Source organism: Dipodomys ordii, unplaced genomic scaffold (genome assembly GCF_000151885.1).
Source record: "Dipodomys ordii isolate 6190 unplaced genomic scaffold, Dord_2.0 Scaffold156, whole genome shotgun sequence".
NCBI lineage: Eukaryota > Metazoa > Chordata > Mammalia > Rodentia > Heteromyidae > Dipodomys > Dipodomys ordii.
In genome coordinates this window covers 81300-99704 of record NW_012267372.1, presented here as the reverse complement: position 1 = coordinate 99704, position 18405 = coordinate 81300, and the positions used below count along the sequence as shown (strand labels likewise).

Below are 18405 nucleotides of genomic sequence, written 5' to 3'. Positions count from 1 at the left end.
GCCGCCGCCGCCATGCGATCAGGCAGTGCGCTGACCGGCCCGGCCGGCCGGCCCCTTCTGGGTCCTCCCTGTGCAGCCCGTGCGGGGCCGTCCCGGAGACCCCGCGCCGACGGCTGCTCAAACATCAGGGTGAGTTTCTCACAATGTAGCAATTTCTCTTTAAATCTCTTAACTCTCTCTACCTGCGAGTCGGGGCTGTGACAGGGCGCAAAAGCGAGGGGGGGAGTGGGGGTTGGCGGCGAGGGTGTGTGTGGGGGGAGCCGGAGCCGGGGCCGAGCCCCCCCCCCGACACACACTCTCAGCCCCCCAACCGGGGCGCAGCGCCCGCCGCCTCTCCGCTCTCTTTTTTTTTTTTTTTGCTCGGCGGCGCCCACCATCATCTTCACCCCACCCCACCCCGGCTCTCTCCCTCCACCGTCGTCACCCCGATCTTTCGGGGACCCCCCCCTTTTCTCCCTATACACACACACACACACACACACACACACACCCGGCGGCCCCTGCCCCAGCCCGGCTCCCGGTGCCTCCCCGGCCCTCCCGCCGGCGGCCCCGGATACAATGGAGCGGCGGAGAAGCGAGACCCGACGTTCCACGGGGGGAAGGGCGGGACCCCCCCTCTGCCTCGGGGGACCCCCGCCCCTCGCCCGCTCCCCGCCTTTCGGGGTGTGTGTATGTGTGTGTGTGTCTGGGGGAACCGATGAGGGCAGTGGGGCAGCCGGTGGCTATTTCCCGGTCCGAGGCGAGCGAGCCCTCCGTTTCTCCCCGTCCCCTGCGCCCCCTCCCCCAAACGCTCTCATGGATCGGGGAGGGGGAATGTGGGGGTTCCGGGGCACCTCGGCCTGCTGGGGAGGGCTGGATGGGGTCTCCCCCTCCCCGCCGCCCCCAAACAATGAGCGGAGTTAACTTGCCCCCCACCTCCCCGAGCCAGGGACCCGGTGGGCCCCCGCCCCCCCCACCCCCAGCCGGCGGGCCCCAGAATTGGCGAACGTTACAGGAGGGGAGAAAAGGGGGGGGAGTCCCAACTCCTGTCATGCCCCCCCCCCGATCTCCACCCGGACGGGCCGGGAAGGGGAGGCACCAGGCCCAGCCCGGGCACCGCGCTCGGGTGGTGACCTTTAGACAAAGGCAGCCCTTTCCCGGGGGTGAGCCCGGGCCTCTCCGGGCCCCTCGACGGGCACCGGCGGGAGGGCGGGCGGGCGGGAGGGAGGGAGGGATGGCGGAGGAGGAGGAGGAGGAGGGACGAGCCATCTGGTTTTCCCATCTCTGGCTGCCCCCTTCGGCTGCGTCCCGGGCTCCTGTCACGGGCGGCGGCCGGGAGACGAGGGAACCAGGGTCTGCCCGGCCCTGCCCGGCCCTGCCCGGGCCTTGGTCGGCCGCCAGCCGGGAGGGAGGACCGCGGCGCGGGCGGGCGGGGGCTGGAAGGCACCGTGGCCGCTTCCTCCCCGCGCGCCTTTGTTTTGCTTTGTGGTTCTGAGCAGCTGAACCTCCGGGCTAGTGGGGGTCAGAGGCCGCGGGGTCACCTCTCTTGGGGGAGGGGGGAGAGTCTTGGTGACAGCTCTGACATCCCCCCCCCAGGCTGTGGGTACCAGTTGGTGCCCAGCCACCCCCCCACCCTCCTCCCCTTCTTGCAATAAAAATCTAGGGACACCTTTACCCCCCCCCCAGACTCTAGGCCTGAGATTTAGGATTAGCTTTCTGGCTTTCATGCTCTCTCTGCACCTGGGGCTGGGGGAGGGGGGGCCCTGTCAAGGGTGACACACGCCCCAGATGGAGAAATGGGAGACAGGTCTCTCTGGGACCATCCCTTTCCTCTGCCCCCATGGACTTCCGGGGCAGAGTTACCTCCCCTGCCTTTCCCCAGACCTTCCCCCTCTCCCAGAAGCCGGAAATAACCACAGCGCTTTATGGGAGGAGGGGAAGAGTATTATGGGTTGTCGAGTGCTACCAACCCCGGGTCTGTTATTGTCCCCATTCTCCAGGCGGGCTCACTGAGGCCCAGAGGGGTTCAGGAGCTTGCCTCATGTTTTGTTTACATGGTTCTGCCATGGGAAAAGTCCAATCTGTGAAGTCTTTCCTCATGTCTTTGTGGCACACTCTTGGCCTTTGGATTTCAGGGGTCCTGGGTTCCCCCTAAAGGAGCAGGGAATGTTTCCTCCTGAGATCTGGTTTAGGGAAGGAGGGAGGGATAAAGAACAGCTGGAAGGGTAGGGACTGCCCTGTTGGGGTCCCTGATCCTCTACCCTGTGACCTGCTGTCATTCTGCCCTGGGATGCCAGCTGACTGGCCAGGCCACGACCTCCTGTAACCCTCTAGCAGGCCGGTCACCTCTTGGCTCAGTGTCATGCGCACATGACAATAATTAGAGTTGGGATAACTGACCCTAGGTGGGAAAGCATTGACCAAATGTGTGATTTATATTTGGCACACAGGCCTGTGGGTGTGGATGCTCGGGTGAGCAGTGAGGCCTCTGGCATAGACTCTCCCCCCCTCAAGTAAGGGGAGAAGGGGGGGACTGGAGCTGACAGGGGTGGGGGCAGGGGGGGGACAGGGCTGGCCCCAGCCAGTACATCCACTGCCAGGTGTTGCTAGTGATCCATTTTCTGCCAGCTGAGGCCATGGCTGTTGGTGGGGGACCCACTCCAGGCCAGGCTGCAGGGGTAGAAAGGGGGAGCTGCCAAGTTGCCCTCAGCGCTGGGGGATCCCTGTGGCTTTAGGGAGTCCCCTCTCTGATGCTCCTTGCAAGGATAGCAGGCATGGGGAAGAGACTCTGGAGGTTGAGTGAGAAGGGAAGGGTGGAGGCAAGGGAAGCTTAGAGCTGCCCTGTGGGGGGGGGGGAGAGGGGGAGGGGGAGGATGCCCACAGCTGACTTCCTTCCCAGAGGCCTCTGGGGCCTTGGCCAACTTTTTGTGGGGGAGGGGCTGGGGTGGGATATGGAGTCTGTCTGACACTACAGAAGGTCCAGAGAGGGACATTTCGGATAGGAGGGGAGGCCCTGGGGTGCAGGAGCAGCTGCCAGTCCTCCCCAGGCACCCCCCCCCAACCAGCCCTACCCCCACCTACCAGGCTGTCCTGACTTCTGGTCTCAAGAATGCACCAGGCTGCTGGGGAGGGGGGGCGGGGAGCTAATTGGAAACAGGGAAACAAGGCATTCCTCCTTTCCCGGGGCCAGGGCCTGGGATGGGATGAGAGCCTTGTTCTCTTCCTCCTGGCTGTTTTGGGGGGAGGTCTCCTGAAAGGTGTCCACAAGTATACCTTCCCTGTGAGCAGACACAGCATTCTTCCCCCTCCTGGCATCGCCATGTCTGTCCGCTCTCTCTTGCCTGAGTTTGCTCCCTCAGGGCCACACCATGTCAGAGCTTGGTGAATGGTCTCCAGGGCGTCCCCCAGTTCTTCCTGCAGCACCCCCCATTCGTGTTTTGTCCCCGTTGACTAGAGCCTTTGTGTCAGTGACATGCAACTTTCCCCATCCAGAGGGAGAGATTTCTGAGTGGCGTCTGTTTTGGTTGGGGGTGGTGGTGGTGGTGGTGGAGCTGGTGGCAGGGGAAGCAATTTTCCCAGTTAAAATTCCTGAGGGCCTACTGTGTGCCCAGGCCCTGAGGATCCATCTGGAAATTAGGACTCAGCCCAGCAGGAACCCTGAATTAGCTGCTGCAGGGTTTGATTAGTTCTGTCTGGGTGGCCTCAGCTGCCACCAGGGAAGAAGTGTCTCTCTCTCTCCCCCCTTCTCTCCCTCCCTCCCCCTCCCTCTCTCTCCTTCTCTCTCCCTCTCTCCTTTCCCTTCCTTCTTTTTTTTCCCCTTTCCTTGGGACAAATTTCAAATTCCGGAGACACAATGTCCCCTCTCTGGCACCTTTGGTGTCCCTAGCTCTCTTCCCCAGGGACAGACGACACCATTGAGAGGTTCTCTGTGTGTACCCGTTGTGTCTTCACTGTGCCCACATGCTAATGTGCTCTCCTGTGGTTGGGCACATTGTTTTTCACCGTATCTTCCTCCCCCCCCCCAGCCCCCCAGCCCACCACATGTGAATCTTCATCTTTTTCTTGACTCTGTTGTATTCCACTGGCTGGACAGACCTTGTTTTCTGTCATAGGCGTGGAGGTGTGGCTCAGGCAAGAGGTCCAAAGGTATAGGTCCTGCTGGGAAGTGGTTGTGATTGGATTGCTGCATCCGGATCTGCAAATCGGACTCCCTCCTCCCTCCCTGTTTTTTGGGGTTTTTTTGGGAACAGAGTCTTCCTATGTATCCTGTAAGTTTGAAGATGCCCACCTGAGTGCTGGGATTACAGGTGGGCGCCACTATTCCTAGCTGTGTTCTTTTCTTTTTTGTTGGTCATGGAGCTTGAACTTTGGATCCCTGAGCTCTTCAGCTCAAGGCGAGTGCTCTACCACTTGAGCCACAGCTCCACTTCCGGTTTTCTGGTGGTTTATTGAAGATAAAAGTCTCATGGATTTTCCTGTCCAGGCTGGCTCTGAATCATGATCCTCAGATCTTAGCCTTCTGAGTAGCTAGGATAACAGACATGAGCCCCTGATGCCAGGCTACTATGTTATTTCTCTGATGTTGTAGTTTGAAAGGAGTTATTCTCTATCCTGGTCAATCTCAGTCAACTTGTCGGCTAGGCCTAGCTCTCTTTGCCTCAGTGACCTTGCTCTTCTGCCTATGGCCAGCATTACATGCCTGTTACTTGTTGGGGGACAGGAGTGCAGACTCTGGAACCCGACTGTCAGTTTGAATCTTGGTTCTGCCACTTGCTGGCTTTGGCAAAGAGCTGGCTGACTCTGGGACTCAGTCTTCCTCTCTGTTGAGTGGGTTCATCTCTGGACCTACCTTGTCCGGTGGCTGCAGTGTTATGTGACATTTGTAAAGGTTTTGGTAGTCAGTGTGGCTGTGACATTTCAGGCGCTCGGTATCTTTTCTGTCCTTCTGGGTTGTGAACCCTCAAACTGGGCAGACACAAGATTTGAATAAGTGTGGTTTTGGTGTTGATGGCACTTGAGTTTTAAATTCAGGGCCTTCTGCTTTCTTTCTTTGTATATGCTGCTTCTGGGACTTAAACTCAGAGCCTGGGTGCTGTCCCTGGGGTTTTTGTTGTTGTTGTTGTTTTGCTCAAGGTTAGTACTCTACTACTTTATCCAGAGCTCTACATCCAGCTTTTGGGTAGTTCATTGGAGATGAGAGTCTCACAGACTTTCCTGCTTGGACTGGCTTCGAACCATGACCCTCAGGTCTCAGCCTCCTGAGTAGCTAGGATGACAGGTGTGAGCCACCAGCACCCTGCCCTCTCTGCCTATCATAGGTATACACCTCCATAGCTGGGCTACAAGCCATCCCTTCCTTGGTAGGGGGAGTACTGGAATTTGAACTCAGTGCCTTGGACTTGGTAGTCAGGCAGGAACTCTAGCACTTGAGCCACCCCTGTGACCAAAGCAGTTCCTTCTTGTGTCTCATTTTCCTGGTCTGGTCTGCTGCCAGCCAGGCGTACCGATTCCAGGAATTCGCAGATGACACTGGCAGTTAGTTGTTCTCACTGTGATCTGCAGATTCCTGGCATTGAGTTTGGGCCAGGCACACGGGGCCTGTTTTGCCACTAGGGACAGGGGCACCTTGCACCATGCTTGGCATGCTGTGATCATGACTGTGATTTGAGTTACGTTTCAGGTTAGTAGGTGAGGTCTCTTATGAGCTCAATACCCAAGCACCATTGCCTTCCCCAGAAGTTTGCCTTTAGTTGGCTTTGGTTTGGTGCTGAGGTTTGAACTCAGGTCCTCCCACTTAAAGCTTTTGGTTTTAGTTTGTTTTCTTTTCAGATAGAATCTGTGTGCTTTTGCCAAGTTGGCCTCAGACCATGATCCTCCTAATTCTGCCTCCTGTAGCTGGGATTACAGATGCGCCATTATGCCTGGTCGGTCCGAATTTATTTTGGTGATGTTGGAGGTGCTTGTGCTAATCACATCCTGTGCCACTGCGTCCTGTCCCTCCTCCCCAACCAGGGCTGGCATTTTAAGCACTAGGTAACATTTAGGGCAGTAAAGCACCCACCCGGACTGGAGAGAAAAGCCTAGCCAGCCAGCTTTGGTGGAAACTTCACCAGTGTCTTTCCTAACAATTTTCTGCTGATCTTTTTTTGGCCTACTTTCCCCTCCTCCTGCCCCACACTATTTTTCCCCCTTTTTTTGTTGGCGTATTTTTAAATTTTTGGGTCTGGTTGTGGGGCCTGAACTCTGGGCCTGGGCGCTGTCCCTCAGCTCTTCAGCTCAAGGCTAGTGGTGCACCACTTGAGCCACAGTGTCACTTCCAGCTTTTTTCTTTTTGCTTATGTGGTGCAAAAAGGGCCTCAAGCATGCAAGGCAAGTGCTCTACCACTGAGCCACCTTCCCAGCCCCGTATTTTTTTTTTTTTGCGGGGCGGGAGGGGGGGTCGGTTGTGGGGCTTGAACTCTGGGCCTGAGTGCTGTCCCTGAGTTCTTCAGCTCAAGGCTAGTGCTCTTACCACTGAGCCTCAGCACCACTTCCAGTTTTCTGGTAGTTTATTGGAAATAAGAGTCTCACAGAGCTGGGTGCTGGTGGCTCACACCTGTAATCCTAGCTACTCAGAAAGCTGAGATCTGAGGATCTTGGTTCAAAGCCAGCCCGGGCAGGAAAGTCCGTGAGACTTTTTTTGTTTTTTGGGTCCGGTTGTGGGGCCTGAACTCTGGGTCTGGGCGCTGTCCCTCAGCTCTTCAGCTCAAGGCTAGCGCTGTACCACTTGAGCCACAGCGCCACTTCTGGCTTTTTTCTTTTTTCTTATGTGGTGCTAAGGAATCGAACCCAGGGCCTGATGCATACAAGGCAAGTGCTCTACCACTGAGCCACCTTTCCAGCCCCTGTAAGACTCTTTTCTAAATAAACCACTAGAAAATCAGAAGTGGCGCTGTGACTCAAGCAGTAGAGTGCTCGCCTTGAGCTGAAGAGCACAGGGACAGAGTTCAAGCCCCACGACAGACCAAAAAAAAAAAAAAAAAGTCTCACAGACTCCTGCCCGGCTGGCTTTGAACCATGATCTTCAAAGCTCAGTCTCCTGAGTAGCTAGGATTACAGGCGTGAGCCACTGGCACCTGGCTTGGAGTATTTTTAAAGTAAGTTCTAGACTTCATCTCATTTCAACTATTATTTTTTGTTAGTCTCTTGAACTAGGTGCTAGGGCCTTGGTGCTGTACCTGAGCTCTTTTGCTCAAGGCTAGCGCTCTACCACTTGGAACTACAATACCACTTCCAGTTTTTGAGTGATGAATTGGAGATGAGAGTTTTTCAGAGACTTTTCTCTTCTGGTTGGCTTTGAACCACGGTCCTCAGATCTCAGTCTCCTGAGTAGCTAGGATTGCAAGCATGAGCCACTGGTACCCAGCTGTGTATTTACTTTTCTTTCTTTCTTTTTTTTTTTGGTCAGTTGTGGGTCTTGAACTCTAGGCCTGGGCTCTGTCCCTCAGCTCTTCAGCTCAAGGCAAGCGCTCTACCACTTGAGCTACAGTGCCACTTCTGTTTTTTTCTGCTTATATAGTGCTGAGGAATTGAACCCAGGGCCTCATGCATGTGAGGCAAGCACTCTACCACTGAGCCACCTTCCCAGCCCTGTTTATTTACTTTTTATGTGCTGATACTGGGGTTTGAACTTAGGACCTTTTGCTTTCCCTGCTTTTTCAAGGCCAGTTGCTCTACCACTTGAGCCATAGCTTCTTCTTTTTTTTTTTTTTTTTGTCGGTCATGGGGCCTGAACTCTGGGCCTCGGTGCTGTCCCTCAGTTCTTCAGCTCAAGGTTAGCGCTCTACCTCTTGAGCCCACAGTGCCACTTCAGCTTTTTCTGCTTATGTGGTGCTGAGGAATCGAACCCAGGGCCTCATGCATGCAAGGCAAGCTCTCTACCACTGAGCCACCTTCCCAGCGCTGAGCCACAGCTTCTCTTCTGGCTTTTGATTGGTTTATTGGCAATAAGAGTCTCACGGACTTTCCTGCCTGAGCTAGCTTGGAATTGTGATCCCCAGATCTCAGCCTCCTAAGTAGCTGAGATTACAGGTGTGAGCCCCTGGCCCTGGCTCTTTCCAGGATTTGAGAGGATCCAAGGGAGGGACACTGATGCTGGAGGTGGCAGCAGACTTCTGAGTGGTCCGTCCAGTGTCTGTGTCCCTTATGCCCCCACTGGGTAGTGAATAGCTATATCTGTGTGGCTAAGGCTTTGGGGTCCTCCTTAATGCCCCCTAGAGTGCTGGCTACCATGGACTTCTGTCTTCCTCAGGAATTACAGGCATGCACTACCACTCCCAACTTCACTTTTAGTCTTGACAAGTATTTGTGTGCACTGCTATAACCCACACAGAATCAAAATACACCAGTCCACATCCTTTCCCCCAGCATGCCATTGCGGCTCTTCCCAGAGGGTGTGCCAGGTCACTGTGACCATGTGCACACACAGTGTCCTGTGACTAAGGGTGTGGCCATTGGTGGGTGTGGGTGCTGAGGTCTCAAATGCTTACTACCAGGGCCCAGCCCTCTGCTTCCCTTTGTTGCTGCATCTCTATACTATACCCCTGGGAAATGGGGTGGGGGTGGGGGGAGGTGGCGGGGGCTTACCCCCTATCTAGGAAGAGCTCCTAGTATCTACTGAGACCTTATTTGAGATAGGGTATCACTTCCTGCCCAGGCTGGCTTAGATCCTTGACTCTCCCAATCTCAGTCTCCTATATAGCTGGGATGACAGATGTGCACCACTGCACTCAGCTATTGGTTGAGATGGGGTCTTGCCTAAATGCCCCCACAACTATGGGGGGGAGAGGGAGAGTATTCTGGAGGACTTTCATCACCCAGGGGCTGCATGGCTGGTGGAGGGGGGTGGGGGAATTAAGGCTGGACCAAAGGTCAACACCTCTGGAATAAAGCAGGGAGTTTCCAGAAAGAACTTAGCCCAGGTAAGAGAAAGTCAGGGACAAAGGTGTCTTGGCCTGGAATTTCCTGGGTTGGATGGAGGTTGGGACCTTGTGACATGGCTCCCGGCGGTGTCCTTATATCCCTACTCCCAAGTTGGTGACCTGGCCAGACCCCTGTCCACACCTTACCTCTGACTTTCCATCTGATTTGCCCACACTTCCTTGGCCTTCCCCCACGGTCTCACTGGAGATTCAGGACGGGCAGGGCTCGAGGGAGCCTCCCTCACAGGGCACAGAAGGAAGGGGCCAGGTTAGAGGTTGGGGGGGCAGGAGGTGTCTGCAGGCACCAGGGCACTCCTACCTGACCCCCTTCCCCCCCACCCCGGGGTTCTCCGTCTTTGAGAGGTCCTTAGGAGTATGTGGTGGTGTTTCAGTGCTGGGATTTGAACTCGGGACCTGGAACTTGCTAGGCAGGCATTCTACCACATGAGCCACACTCCAGCCTCTGTGGTAGTTCTTAGTTTGGGGAAAGTGGGGGAAGGGAGTACTGAGGTCCTATTAGGAAACCCACATTTTTTTTTGGGGGGGTCTGGTCGTGGGGCCTGAACTCTGGGCCTGGGCGCTGTCCCTCAGCTCTTCAGCTCAAGGCGAGCATTCTACCACTTCCATTTTCCTAGTGGTTTATTGGAGATAGGAGAGTCTCATGGACTTTCCTGCTTTTGAACCGCGATCCTCAGATCTCAGCCTCCTGAGTAGCTAGGATTATGGGCGAGAGCCATCACCACCCAGCTGGAATTTACATTTTTAATCAATGGATGGAAGTCAAATACATGTCTTCCCTATTTGTAAATAGCGAATGTCAAATCTCACTGTTCTTTCATGTGTCCGCCCCTCCCTCCCGGGACACTGAGTGTGAGTGAACATGGGCTTTGTTTTGTCTCCAGCTGTTCCCCTCCGCGTCTCTGGCAGAGCCTGGCCCGTGACACACAACTCAGTACTTAACTGCGGAGTGCATGAGTACTTACCAAGCAGGGTTCTGAAAAGATCTCAGTGAGTGCAAAGAAAATGTGAGGAGCTGGGCTCCGGTGGCTCACGCCTGTCATCCAAGCTACTCAGGAGGCTGAGATCACTCAGGAGGCTGAGATCTGAGGATCGCGGTTCAAAGCCAGCCCAGGCAGGAAAGTCCGTGAAACTCTTATCTCCAATAAACCACCAGAAAACCGGAAGTGGCACTGTGGCTCAAGTGGTAGAGCACTCGCCTTGAGCTGAAGAGCTGAGGGACAGCGCCCAGGCCCAGAGTTCAAGCCCATGACCGACCAAAAAAAAGAAAAGAGAAGAAAATCTGAGGAATATCAGAGACAGGCTCAGCACCTAGCTACTTACCTTTAGCATTCTAGGTTAATGGAGGACTTGAACTCAGGGCCTGGGCTTGGGAGGCAGATAGATGCTCTTTCGCTTTTTTTCCCCCCCTCAAATAGTCTCCCAGTTTTGCCTTAGGCTCAGCCTTGTCCTAGACACCCCTCCTCCCAGGCATGGTGCTGTCCACCTGCCCTGGTCAGTAACAGCGCAGTGTCCAGAGCCCATATAAAGCTGGAATTCACCCTCTGGGTTGGGGGCAGGGTGGGCAGATGCTCAGAAGTACCCCCAAGTCTCTCCTGTAAGGATTAATTTAGCTAAAAGGAGACAAGATGCCATGTAAGTCATCCTAAAGGGCCACTCCCAAAGCAGGGCTGGGTCAAGCATCCTATGCGAGGTTTGATCCCCTAAATGCACACAGTAGCCTAATCCCCAGAGTCTTACGTTAATGGTATTAGGAGAGTGGGTGACTAATCCCACTGTGGTGTTTGGAAGTGATTTGATTAGATTAGGGCATGAGGCTGAGCCCTGGTGATTAGATCCTGGCTGGCTACATAGGAGGGAGGGAAGAAGAGAAGAAGAGAGAGACCTCTCTCTCTCTCTCTCCCTCTCCCCCCTCCCTTCCTCCTCTTTTCCCCCTCCCCATCTTACCCCCCCTTGTGTGGTCCATACTCCTACCACCAGAATCCATGCCACGCTTTTTCTACTTTGTGCACTGTGAGCTATATCAACCCATCTGTGAAGTAACTGGCCCCAAGCATTCCATTGTAGTGGGAGGAAAAAAAAAAAGAAACACAAAAGCAGCTGACCACTACATCCATCACTCAAAGGATCTCGTGGCCTCCTGGGGAGACCTTCTTCCCCAGCCCTCCTGGTCTGTTGCCTTCCTTGCTACAGCATCCGTGATGGCTGCTGGACTAGATCTGTTTGTTTTACCCCTGAGATCTGATATGTATTTTATTTTTGGTCAGTCTTGGGGCTTGAATTCTGGACCTCGGCGCTATCCCTCAGCTCTTCAGTTCAAGGTGAGTGCTCTACCACTTGAGCCACAGTGCCACTTCCGGTTTTCTGGTGGTTTATTGGAGATAAGAGTCTCCCAGACTTCCTTGCCCGGGCTGGCTTTGAACCTCAGTTCTTCAGATCTCAGCCTCCTGAGTAGCTAGGATGACAGGCGTGAGCCACTGGCATTCAGCATATTTTTATTTCTTTTGTCAGTCATGGGGCTTGAATTCAGGGCCTGGGTGCTGTCTCTGAGCTCTCTCGATCAAGGTTAGCACCCTACACTACAGTGCAACTGTTTTCTTGTGGTTAACTGGAGATGAGTCTCACAGGACTTTTCTTCCTGGGCTGGCTTTGAACCTCAGATCTCAGCCTCCTGAGTAGCTAGGATTACAGGCATGAGCCACCAGCTCCTGGCTCAAAGTAATTCTTCAATGCTAGGATTTGAACTCAGGGCCTTGTGCTTGCTAAGTAAGTGCTCTTCCACTTGAACCACACATCCTTCCCCAGCCCTTACATTTTTGTAGCTTACAAGCAGCATGCATTGACTGAGAGATGAGAGTTAGCCGACGTGGTGCCCTGCCTGGCAGCCTGGCTTGGGCCATGTTCTGACAAGCAGAGGAGGAATTCACAGGCTTTCTGGAAGGACGCTTTGTCATTGTTGCGTCAATGCCGTCTCAGGCTGCTTGTGGTTTTTCAAGCCTGGCTTTTTATAGCATGGTGGTGAAGAATGGCGGGCTCAGAATCACAGGGTCTGAGTTCAGGTTCTGGCTCCATTGTGTGATTTGGGGCAGGGTCTTGACACCCTCCCCCCTCCCCCTCCCCTCTGAGCCTCCATTCTCTGTGTTCTCTGCTTTGGGCCTGACTGACAGCCAGGGTGCTGAGGCACTGTAATGTAGCCAACACTTTGGCTGAGAGAAGCTACAGTAATAAGTGAGGCTGGGAAGGTGGCTCAGTGGTAGAGTCCTTGTGTAGCATGCATGAGGTCTTGGGTTCAATTCCTCAGTACCATATAAACAAAAGACAAGTGAGTCTTGGATTTTTTTTTTTTTTCCTTTTCAACACTTTGGTTTTGAACTTGATCTTGTACTTGGTAGTTCCATGCCCTTCTTTGGAACTCCGGGTCTCTAACAGTGACCAAGGCTCATCTTACACTTGTATGGGCCTGTGGTGGGCTGTCCATGTGGGCTCAGGTGACTCATAGGACACCTGTGCTGAAGGGACATAGTGTTCACTCCACACTCCAGGCCTGCAGAAATGAGATTTTTACATAGGAGAAGGCCCACTGTGCGTAGGGAGTGTCTGCTTTTAGCCAGGCATGGTGGTATGTACCTGTAATCCCAGCTACTTGGGCATGTGGCCAAATCAGGAGGATCTGGAGTTTGAGGCCCATGAAGGTAAAGTTAGTGAGACCCTGTCTTAACAATAAAATCCAAGGCTAGGTGCTGGTGGCTGTCTGTAATCCTAGCTACTCAGGAGGCTGAGTTCTGAGGATTGCAATTTAAAGCCAGCTCAAGTAGAAAAGTGCAGAAGACTCTTCTCTCCTATTAGCTACCAGAAAACTGGAAGTGGAGCTGTAGCTCAAAGTGGTAGAGCACTATCCATGAGCATAAAAGCTCAGGGACTGCACCCAGGTCCACAGTTCAGGCCTTAGGACTGACAAAAAATAATAAAATAAAATGCTGGGTCCTTGGTCCAGGCTATATAGACAAGGTTGGTGTGAGTTGAGCTGGGTGTGGGTGTGGGTGTGTGGGGGGGTAGCATTCTACAGCCAGTTGCCCCAGGACTGGACTGATAACACAAAGTTTGGAACAGGAATGATCAAATAATTTTTTTGGTGCAGGTACTGGGGCCTGAACACAGGACCTTGCACTCTTGCTTGGCTGATGCTCTATCACGTGAGCCACAGCTCCACTTCTGGCTTTTCTTGCTCCTTTAATTGGATAAGAATTTCATGGTCTTGGGGCTAGGAAGGTGGCTCAGTGGTAGAGCGCTTGCCTTGCATGCCTGAGGCCCTGGGTTCAATTCCTCAGCACCACATAAGAAAAAAGAAAAAAGCCGGAAGTGGCGCTGTGGCTCAAGTGGTAGAGCGCTAGCCTTGAGCTGAAGAGCTGAGGGACAGCACTTAGGCCCAGAGTTCAGGCCCTATGACCGGACCCAAAAACAAAACAAAACAAAAGAATTTCATGGTCTTTTCTCTCTGCACTGGCTCCAAACTCTGGGTCCTCAGATCTCAGCCTCCTGAGTTCAAGCCCTAGTACTGGGAGACCCACAGACACACTCACAGACAGACAGACACACACACACAGGAAGTCATACAAGGGCACCTGAAGATGCTTAATGGAAGGTGGGATATTTGCTGGAAGACAGGATGTTGGGCAGTAGCGTGGGGGGGGGGAGGGGAGGAGGGGAAGGCGTCACACATGCGCAGTGTAGTGCGCCTCCCTCCCGAGCATGCGCAGTCCTTCTGCTGGGGGAGGGGGGGGGACCCTGTAGAAGCTTTGGCCCTTGGGCAACTGGGTCCCTTGTGTGCAAAGTCAGAGGCCGTCCAGCTGGAAGCAAGGTGATGCATGTTTGGGTGGGAAGAGGAAGTCTGCCCGGGTGTAAGGACTAAGTTAGTGTCCCGGGCACTTAGTAGGACGGAACTGCCTGAGGTTGGCTGAAGTACGAGTGATTGATAGGTAAGGCCCTGGATGTCCCGGATGTTCACCGCGCGCCATGTTTTGGGTAGCCTTAAGCTTCTATTTGCCCCCTCTTCTCTCTCTTGAAGCTTAATAGTTTATTTTTCTCTTTTTAAATGAAACATTCTCATTCTGTAACCCAGTCGGGCATGGAACTCATGATCCTCCAGACTCACTTGCCCACGGTTGGGATTACACCATGCTGACTCTCCATTCTTCCCCATCCCTTTTTGTTTTTTTTTGTTTTGTTTTGGTGCCAGTACTGGGGCTTGAACTAGGGCCTCATGCTCTTGCCTGATTCTTTTGCTTAGGGCTGGTGCTCTCCCACTTAAGTCACACCTTCATGTTGGTCTTTTTGCTGGTTAGTTGGACATGGGAGTCACAAGGACTTGGGCTGAGATCCTCAGATCTCAGCTTCCTGAGTAGCTAGGATTACAGGCGTGAGTCACTGCACCCTTGCTGTCTGTTGACTTATAACCTTTCTCTCGTTCTCTCCACAGCTGGCCCCCAAAAGGACACTTTTCAAGTCCCCATCTGGGGGCTCCGTGTAGACCTGGAGTGGACACCCCCTCCTTCCCTTCATGATTCGTTTGTAGCACAGGTAACAGGGGTGGATCCCAGATCATCTCAGAGGGGCAGCTGTCTTCCGCACATCCCTGCTTGGCAGAGCCTGGCTTAGCAAACTTCCTTCAGTTCTTTGGCCTAGCCTGGGCCTGCTGGGGCCCAACCTTGGGCCATCCCCCCTGCCTCCCGTAGCTACAGGAAGGTCTTTCCTCCCCGCTACCCCCTTCCCTCCAAATCCTTTGCACAGCTTGCCTTTGGGAGATGTCTATGGCTGGTTGGGAAGAGCAGGAATTGTAGCTCACAATCTGTGGATGCAGGAACAGGTGGAGGCTGGAAGCTGGGCCAGGGGCAGGACAGAGTTTTTGCTCCTCTCCTGTGCAGTGAGAGTCTAGGAAGGGGCCTCTGTGATGCTCCCTGGACCAGCTCAGAAAGGGAGAAAAAAAAAGATGTCAGGCGGGGTGTGGTTGTGCCCATCTTTAATTCCTAGCTCTTGCTGTGGCATAGGTACGCTGATTGTGGTCTTTGGTCCACCAGGGCAAAAGCACAAGACCTGATCTAAATTAAAACCAAAAGGACCAGGGACTGTGGCTCAAGTGCCTAGCAAGTTCAAGGCCATGAGTTCAATCCCTCATGCCACCAAAAAAGGAGAAAAAGGCATGTGGCCCCAGGAATGCATGCTCTGTCTGGGCCAAAGGACTGTGAGAGAACACCCCCCCTCCCCTTCTGAGCCAGTCTTTGTCCCCAGAGCTTGGTTACGTCACAGAGCACTTGAAGCTGGGGTAGTCCGGGTGCTGATGAGGACGCTGTTAGGTGTATTTAGAGTGCCAAGAGGATGAGAGGCTGAGAAGCCTCTGGGGGCATGTGAGACTGGGTTGGGGGTGTCTTTACACAGGGGTAATCGTGATTGTCACACTTGTGTCAGTGAGGTTCAGGACCCTTGGACACCCCCCCCCCCCCGGGAGGGGAGGATGCAAAGCCGTAGTCCTGGGCTGGGACACCCACCACCCGGGGCTGTGTCTGCTCCTCTGTGTCACTGGAAAGGAAGGTGGCCTAGGAATGCACGCAAGGCCTCATCCATCTGGGGGTTTGGGCAGAAAGAAAGGTGTGAGGTCCCATGCTGCTTGGAGGGACGGAAGGATGGAGACGGGATGGACATTTCAACGGGGAGGTGGATGGATAAATATTGGGAGCTGGGTGCCAGTGGCTCACACCTGTAATCCCTAACTACTTAGGAGGCTGAGACATGAGAATCATGGTTCAAAGCCAGTCTGGGCAGGAAAGTCTGTGTGAGACTCATCTCCAGTAGGCTACTCAGAAAAGACTAGAAGTAGCACTGTGGCTCAAGTGGTAGAGTAGTGCTAGCCTTGAGCACAAAGAGGCTCTGGGACAAGCACCCCGAGTTCAAGCCCCAGGACCAGGAAAAAAAAAATTGGGAAGACCAGTGGACAGATGTGTAGGAGGACCGGTAGATGGGTGGAGAGTGGCAGATGGGGAGGGCATGGAAGAAGGGCTGGAGGGTCTTGGCAGGATCTTGAGGACAGAGGGATGGTGGGGTGCTTTGGGAAGATGGTGGGCTCCCTGAGGGCTGGGAGGGCTGTTGGGTCACAGTTTGGGGAGCAGCATTTCCTGCGGGCATGGCACTGTGCTGACGAGGCCCCTGTCCCCGGGGGCTGCACGAGCTAACCTTTGTGAAGCGCTCGGCCGGGGCGGGCTCATGTCAAGCGCTCAACAAACATTAGCCCTCCTCATCCTCATCATTGTGACCATGGAGGTCAGCCTCTTGGGCCCCCCCCCAACCCTGTGAGTCCTCCTGCCTCACCTCCCGACACCCTGCCCTCCCTCCTGTGCCTAGGGCCCTCTCTGATCGGCCCCCATCCTCGTCCACTTCTGGATAGGACAGGCCCCTAGTACCCGCCACCTATTTGCAGGGCGGTGGAGAGGAGACATGTGGATGCCCCCCGCCCCTCATGTGCAGGGTGGGGGACAGTCCCCATTGTCAGCAGCAGCAGGCACTGGGGGCATTTGGGGCATGAGGAGAGGAGAGGAGGATGCCCCCAGTCAGGCATTTCTGGCTAGGAGGGGAGGTGACACTCACCCCCATCTGTCCCCACGGACCCAAGGGAACATCAGCTGTGGCTCCCTCCAGGGGGCTCCCCTGAAGGGAGGGGCCGGGCAAAGTGGCACAATCTAACCTTGTCTCCCTCGCCCTCTTCCCGACCCCACCCCATCCAGTGGCGATGGATGATGAGGATGGGAGATGCTTACTAGACGTGATTTGGTGAGTAACGCCGCACCCCACCCCCCCTGCACCCCTTCTCTAACAACACCCCCCCACCCCCCACCCCCCCCGCTCACCTCCTCAGTGTCTCCTCCCTCTCTTTCAGTGACCCTCAGGCGCTCAACGACTTCTTGCATGGATCAGAGAAGGTAAGTGCTGGGGTAGGAAGGGGCACTGCTTGGGTAGGAGGCGGCAGAGTGGGCATCTCCTGATGGGCACTGGGCTTTTGATGGTGCCAAGCGACACAGATAGTGAATGCCTGCCCTTATGCCATTGACAGTTTCCAAGTGAGGAAGTCAGTCACTGACAGAGGTGATCAGGGATAGCAGAGGGGGATCAGATAATAGGAGGTTTAAAAGACAGGGCCAGCCGGGCGCTGATGGCTCATGCCTGGAATCCTAGCTACTCAGGAGGCTGAGATCTGAGGATCTCGGTTCAAAGCCAGTCTGAGCAGGAAAGTCTGAGACTCTTATCTCCAATAAACCACTAGAAAATTGGAAGTGGTGCTGTGGCTCAAGCGGTACAGCGCTCGCCTTGAGCTGAAGAGCTGAGGGACAGCGCCCAAGTCCAGAGTTCAAGTCCCATGACCGACAAAAAAAAAAGGGGGGGCCATGCCTAGCGCTGGTGGCTCATGCTTGTAATCCTAGCTACTCAAGAGGCTGAGATTTGAAGACTAGTTCAAAGCCAGTCCAGGCAGGAAAGTCTGTGAAACTCTTATCTCCAATTAACCAGGAAAAAACCGCAAGTGGTGCTGTGGCTCAAATAGTAGAGCACTCACCTTGAGCTGAAGAGCTGAGGGACAGCAACCAGACCCAGAGTTCAAGCCCCACGACAGACCAAAAAAAAAAATTTAGCACCCTGCCAGATGCTGGTGGCCCACACCTGTAATCCTAGCTACTCAGGAGGCTGAGATCTGAGAACCATGGTTCAAAGCCTGCCCAGGCAGGAAAGTCTGAGACTCTTTATGTCCAGTTAATCACCAGAAAACCAAAAGTAGAGCTGTGGCTCGAAGTGGTAGAGCACTAGCCTTGAGCACAAAAGCTCAGGGCAGCACCCAGTTTCTGAGTTCAAGTCCCATGACTGACAAAATGAAAAAGCTGGGCACTTGTACTTATGCTTATAATCCTAGCTACTCAGGCGATCTGAAATCTGAGGATCATGATTCAAAGCCAGCCTGGGCAGAAAAGTTGACATGAGACTCTTATCTCAAGTTAATGCCTCAAAAACCAGAAGTAAAAACCAGAAGTGGAGTTGTGGCTCAAAGTGGTGGAGCAACTAGCCCTGAGCAAAAGAGCTCAGAGACAGTGCCCAGACCCTAAATTCAAGCCCCACGACCTACTCCCACTGCCCCCCCTCAAAAAAAATAAGACAGGGGTTACTGTGAGGAGGTGATGTTGACAGATGTCATTGTGAGACAAGGAGCAGAAGGAGGGGGAAAGCAGTGGGTGTGAGGATGGAGGAGACACAAGTCACTCGCTTCTGCAGGCCTGGTGGACCCTGCTAAGCAGCTGTGCATGTGACTCTGGGTTGTTAAGCAAGAGAATGGGGGTTTGGGTTTGCACCGCAGAGGCTACCTCTGCAGTGGTGGTGAGCCGAGGAGCGGAGTTCATTTTCTACAGCAGTGGAGGTA

At 54.2% G+C, this 18405-nt stretch overlaps 1 protein-coding gene across 1 annotated transcript in view; it reads left to right on the top strand.

Annotated features, from left to right (window-relative positions):
- Positions 1–39: 39 nt before the first annotated feature.
- Positions 40–18405, top strand: part of Gltscr1 (glioma tumor suppressor candidate region gene 1) — a 35897-nt gene continuing 17531 nt past the window's right edge. The window contains exons 1-4 of the mRNA XM_013032570.1: positions 40–129; positions 14434–14534; positions 16730–16775; positions 16882–16924. Coding sequence (XP_012888024.1) covers positions 16735–16775; positions 16882–16924 — 84 coding nt within the window. The 5' untranslated portion in view covers positions 40–129; positions 14434–14534; positions 16730–16734. The remainder of the gene's footprint in view (positions 130–14433; positions 14535–16729; positions 16776–16881; positions 16925–18405) is intronic.